Source organism: Sminthopsis crassicaudata, chromosome 4 (genome assembly GCF_048593235.1).
Source record: "Sminthopsis crassicaudata isolate SCR6 chromosome 4, ASM4859323v1, whole genome shotgun sequence".
NCBI classification, from domain to species: Eukaryota; Metazoa; Chordata; class Mammalia; order Dasyuromorphia; family Dasyuridae; genus Sminthopsis; species Sminthopsis crassicaudata.
Genome location: NC_133620.1, coordinates 221,015,904 through 221,021,642, shown reverse-complemented (window position 1 = coordinate 221,021,642; position 5,739 = coordinate 221,015,904). Strand labels below are relative to the sequence as shown.

The window sequence follows — 5,739 nt, the reverse complement described above, 5'->3', positions numbered from 1 at the left end:
CTGGGGAAACAGAACCAAAGTGAAGGTTTGCATGAAACTGCGCCCTACTTAGGTAACATTTCCAGTGAACCTGTGGCCTGCTAGTCTGCTGTGTCTGTGACATCCTGAATCAGAACATAACCCTTGTGCATCGATCTAGACTGGGACCACATTCAGGAGACCTCATGTATAAAGATCCAATACACTCCTTAAGTACACTCCTTAGGAAGTGGTTGGCCTTTCTTGTTCCTAGGCAGGAAATCAGCAAATTCTCTCTTTGTTTACAAGCAAATGATTAAATATCTTTAAAAATAATGAATAAGATTCACTGCCTCAAGCCACTGAATGTGGCTGTTGATTTTTTCGGGAGGTGGGGCAGAGGGTTTATTTTGTTGGTCAGGTTTGTGCAGTTTCTATTGGAAAGGCAGCTGCTCACACTGCATTTGGTCCCAAAGGACCTGGGTTCAATTTTCAGTCCTGCTATTCACTATATGTTTTGGGACAAGCAATTTTATCCCTCTGGGCCTGTCTCAGTTTTCTGATTCATAACACGAGGAGTTTGGACTTTCAGGTCCTTTCCAAATTTAAATCTGTGATTAGTTGAGGAAAGCTAGACAGGAAAAGATCCTAGTATTATGAAATAAAAGAAATTCCATAAGATCAGTCTATTCTTAAAGAAGCAGCTGAGGCACAGGGAAAAGGGGAGTGCACTTGAAGACGGAAGCCTTGGGTTGATTTCGAAGCTCTACTAGTTGACAGCTGTGTGACCTGGGGACATGAGCTTATGAGCCTTAGTTTCTCACCTTAAACTGTGGGTAATATTATTTGGTTTGTCTACTTCACACTGCTGTCATGAGGCTCATATGTAAAGATATATTATAAAGTTCCCCATAACCATAAAGCATTTGACATGTATACTGTCCCTTAAACCCTTTTCATCAAAGTAGAACTATAATTGTATAAAGCAAAATAGGCTATTAATTGAAATTTCACTAAAAATACATGAGATAAGAAAAGGACTAGAGAGGTTTTAGTGTGTAAAAAATTTCAACAGTACCATGAGGCCAGAGGTCTGATTAGGTAGGATGCAGGAGGAGATGTGTGTGTGTATATGTGTGTATGTGTGTGTGTGTGTGTGTGTGTGTGTGTGCGTGTGCGCGCGTGTGCACAAGGATAATGTGTAATAAATGAAATTATATTTCAACACTCACTTTGAGGATCTGTAATGTCCTCAGTGTGGATACCCAATTCTGATAATTTAGTATATTGTTTTTTGAGAGACGCTGTGGTTGAACAAATTAATTACCTTGTAGCTGACTCAGAAATGACCCTTTCTAAATGGACACAGGCCAGTCCTTGGACAAGAGATGTCCACCACTAGTCCTCTTCCACTTGAAGCCTTTCCAACATGGCAGAACCTGCCAAAACCTGAACTCCCCTGGCATTCTTTAAGAGGAGAAAGACAACTGCAGTAGAGGAAATTCCTTCTTCAGTCAAAAAGCCATGTTAAGATAAGTTCCAATTGTAGCTACTAAATTCTGTTTGTACACTGTATTAATTCTGTTTGTACAATGAAAGCTCTCTGGCCCTTTTCCTCTCCCATGCATTTACAGTGAAATTTTGATTAAACAAACTTTTTGTTTATTTCTAAGATCTACTTTTATGATAAAGAGACTTGGGGCAGTAATTATAGATTATGCTCCAATCACACTGGCAGTTTTTACACCCAGTATCTGTAGCTGTGGTTAAACACTTCCTTTTTCTGGGTCTCAATTTCTTTTTTTCTTTTTCTTCTTTTTTCTGAGGTTAAGTGACTTGCCCAGTATCACACAATTAGGAAGTGTTAAGTGTACGAGGCTGAATTTGAACTCAGGTTCTCCTGACTTCAGGGCTGGTGCTTCAGTTTCTCAATTGCCTCATTATATGCAAAATGAGAGGGACTGAATCAGATGGCCTGTAAGGTCCCTTCCAGCACTAACATACTATGATTCACGATAGTGCAGCAGAGATTGCTATTAATTTAGAGTGTTGGAATACTCTGGTCTTCTTGATTTTGTTAATGTGGGAACAGCCTACGTTGACATCGTAGCTTCATTTGGCTGGATCAGTCTTTGCAGACACAATCATGGCAATGCTACAAGTTTTGAGACAAGCCACATGACAACTCCTAATAGGGTTACAAATGAAAGATCTGCTCCTCAGCTTTAAATTCCAGACTACTCCTCCTGTCCTGAGATAGCTCTGTGAGAGGGGCCCCGCTAGCTCCCCTGCTAGCATGACGGCTCCAGAAAAGTCCTCTCCTTTTTTATGCACGCTGGGGAGCCCTTCCTTTGGTGGAGTGCCAATCACTGTTTTCTCTGGGCAGCTACCAAGCGCAGCTGGATTCATCCCTTTGGCACTAGCAGTACCTCGTTTTCTCAGCTGGTGCCAGGCTTGACAGTGGTAAGAAAGCTGCAGTGACTGACACAGCAATCTGTGAGGGGGAAGCACCATGCAAGCACAGCTTACCTACCATTTAGAGAGGAAGCTTTTACACTCTGCTAGTTGTCTCCAGGCCATGATTGCCTCAGAGAAGGGCAACAGAATGGATAAGGAAAAAAAGTAAAAGGCTGTAGGTTGTGAGCAGACTTGACAATTAGTTCTGGAGCAATTAAGTGCCATCTCTGTCAATAGAGGCAGATGGCACTGAGCACAATGCCTGGCACAGAGTGGGTACTTAATAAGTGTTTATTAAGTGGATGACCCTATGATAGCGGGTCACTCCAGTAGCTCTTGGTCATCATGCCCTGGGTAGGCAGGGATATCTTTGGCCTTTCATGCCATTCTCTTTGGTATCACTGCCAAATTCTGCTAAAGAGTATGTGTGTGTGTAAGGGAAGGACAAAGGGAAGGAAGAGAAGGAAAAAGCAAGGGAAGGAACAGGAAAGGCAAGGGGGAAAAAAGGGAGAGATGAGGAGAGTAAGGATGAATATCAAGCAAGCAGAAACTCAAGAAAGAAAATGAGTCCTTATGTGGTGAATGTGAGAGAAAGGAAATGCAATCTGGCAGGCAGGGTGGCCATGTGTGTCTGAGAGATTTACACAGGGAAAGGGCACCTGCTAAAATATTTATAAATTTACCAAGAAAACATGTTTAAAAAATGAAAAATAAACAGATGTAGACGTGTAACTTGAGAGAAATACATTAGGCAAGTTTGTAAAAGCTGTGTGGCGCGTGCTGGAGACAAAGAATTTGGAGGGAGTAGCTAGGAGATAGGAAGGACCCAAAGAAGTTTGGAAAAGTTGGAGCTTTCTGGTTCCTACACAAAACCTGGATCAGAGTAAGGAAATGAGCCTCCTATGCTGGGCAGATTACAGCAGTTTCCTGGCCTTTACCCTCAGGGGGAGGCTTTCTCAGGAGATGACTTAGGGATGGGGTGGCTGAAGTGATGCTCTGAGCATGGCCCACAGAAAGAAATGATAACCCAGGACACTGTTGATAAAATTAGTATCATGGAAATAAGGAAGGTGTGCGAGAGCTTCATGGATTAAGGAACATGTGTTTGTGTGCTATTACCTCAATGGGGACACTGAGGCTGAATGTGCTTTTTTTATACTATTTAAGAACTGCTACTGCTTTTCAAGTGGCTTTGCTTTTCTGGTTTATTTTTTATCAAAGCTAAAGGCTTAAAATGAGGCAAATGGCTGCCCTGTAGCATAGTAACAGGAAGATATATTGTGTATAGTGCAGTGTTGATACATTTTTCACTTCTCAGATTAATATAGACATGGCCTCAATGATGGGCTCCACTATTCAGCTCTTTAGAACTGTGGGGACGAATGCAGAATTTTACAGAAATGAGGCTGACTCCTAGTCCGAGGCTTAGTTGTCTTAGAAGAAAAGGAGCTTAGCACTGTGAATGACAGTGCACTTCAAACTCTTTCTCTCTTAATTGCAGAAGAAAGAATGAGACACTCTTAACATGTAGAATGGGACATTTGTTTTTGAATGACAGAATTATAGATATTAGACCAGGAAAAAATCTTATGAGATCCTTTTGTCCAAGCCCCTGCCTAGAGTGAGGTGAGTTACCAAAAGCCCCATTTATAGATTAAATTTGAAAAATAATTATCTTTATATAAATAATGAATGCCATGGGATGCTATTATTAGTATTTTGTATACATACAAACACCTGAAGTGATAATTTGCTTTTGGGATATTATTAAAAAAAAAAACGATCATAATCCTTTCCTGAATGCTGGCTTTTTTTCCTTTAATATTTCCCTTTATTCTTGCTCTCACATCTAACTTTTCTAGCAACCTAATTGCAGATTTCCAATTGCAGAGTAAAAGGGCAGAATGACCCAAACTTACCAATTTCCGTATTTCACATTCTAAATTCTGAATGCAGTCCAGTTTTCTTTTGCGGCAACGTTGAGCTGCAATCCGATTCTTGCTACGCCGGCGAACATCATGAATGAACTCTAACTGTTCTGAGGTTAACTTGTGCATCTTTATCATCATCTGGAAGTCGTTCCTTGGAAGATCTGTGATTTGATCGACAGGAAAAGGAAGTTTGACCTGAAACCAACGATGAAGATAACCAGTGGGTTACTACAGAATGATTACTGTATAATTCTAACAGAACATCCTTCCCAAAATGTCACTGTCACCTTCATGAGGGCACACAATTAGTGAATTGTAAGTTGGAAAATGCATCTCTTGCTGATTTAGAGAATGAATTGGGGGACAGTAGCTTCATATTTTTAAATATAAGGGAATTCTAAAACTTAGGTTAAACATGACCAGCTGAAGAAGAACACAAAGCAAGCACAAACATATGCTGCTTTGATTTGATTATCAGTAAAGGTTATCAAAGAAAATGATGATGAATATACTAGAATGAACAGAATTTTCAAATGACAGCATTTTTATCCTAATCCAATCCAACAAGGATTTATTAGGCTCCCATAGCTAGATAAGGCAGTGAGGAAGAACTACTGGCTACTGCCAAGAGGGCTCCAGATTCAAGCTAGACTCCTGATACTGCCTGGGTGTGACCTTAGCTAAAAGCTTTTTCTTTTCTAGGTCTCAGTTTCTTCATCTATAAAACAAGAGGTGTGGACTAGCCTTCCCTCAAGGAGTTTCTATTTTATTAGGGGCATATAACATGTAAAGTAAAGCAAAGTAAGTAAAATGGGCTTTATCCGAGCTGTGCATGAACCTAGGGTGTTCTAAGAGGTGGAAGGGGAAGGAGAGGCATAGGATATAGCTTGCCTAAAGGCAAGAGTCAGAAGATAAAAAAAAGGCTGAGTTTGGAAAATAGCAGGAAAGGTCTGTTAGGGTTAGAATATAGAGTGAAGGAGAATGTGAAATAAGTCTCATTAATGTTAGTTTAAGTAGATTACTCTGGTAATCCTTTTGAAATCAATAACCACATGCAAAGTATCAACTAAGGTAATATTTGAGCACCAAGCAGTGGAATAAATAGGTACCAAACAATATGCTGCAGTTAGCTTATACCTGCTTAAAGAGCTAATTAAGTTTTTATACCTAGAAAAGTGGCAAACACTAAAAATCAGGGCTTGATTAATTGTCCTTTTGATTGTTCAGGTCTGATAAAGTGATAGAGAAAATGCTAATAATGCAAGGATAAACTTAAAAATGTGTCCAGAGTAAGTTTCCTTCATCCTTGCCCCTTCTCCCAATTGATTTGTTAAATATTTATTAGCACATCCCTGCAGGCATTGGATACTTTGGAGAAACTGGAAGGCTCAAC

General features: G+C 40.1%; 1 protein-coding gene across 4 annotated transcripts in view; it reads right to left on the bottom strand.

Annotated features, from left to right (window-relative positions):
- Positions 1-5,739, bottom strand: part of BACH2 (BTB domain and CNC homolog 2) — a 425,828-nt gene that overhangs the window by 6,733 nt on the left and 413,356 nt on the right. For all 4 annotated transcript variants that reach the window (XM_074310289.1, XM_074310291.1, XM_074310290.1 and 1 more), the window contains one exon: positions 4,335-4,541. In XM_074310289.1, coding sequence (XP_074166390.1) covers positions 4,335-4,541 — 207 coding nt within the window. The remainder of the gene's footprint in view (positions 1-4,334; positions 4,542-5,739) is intronic.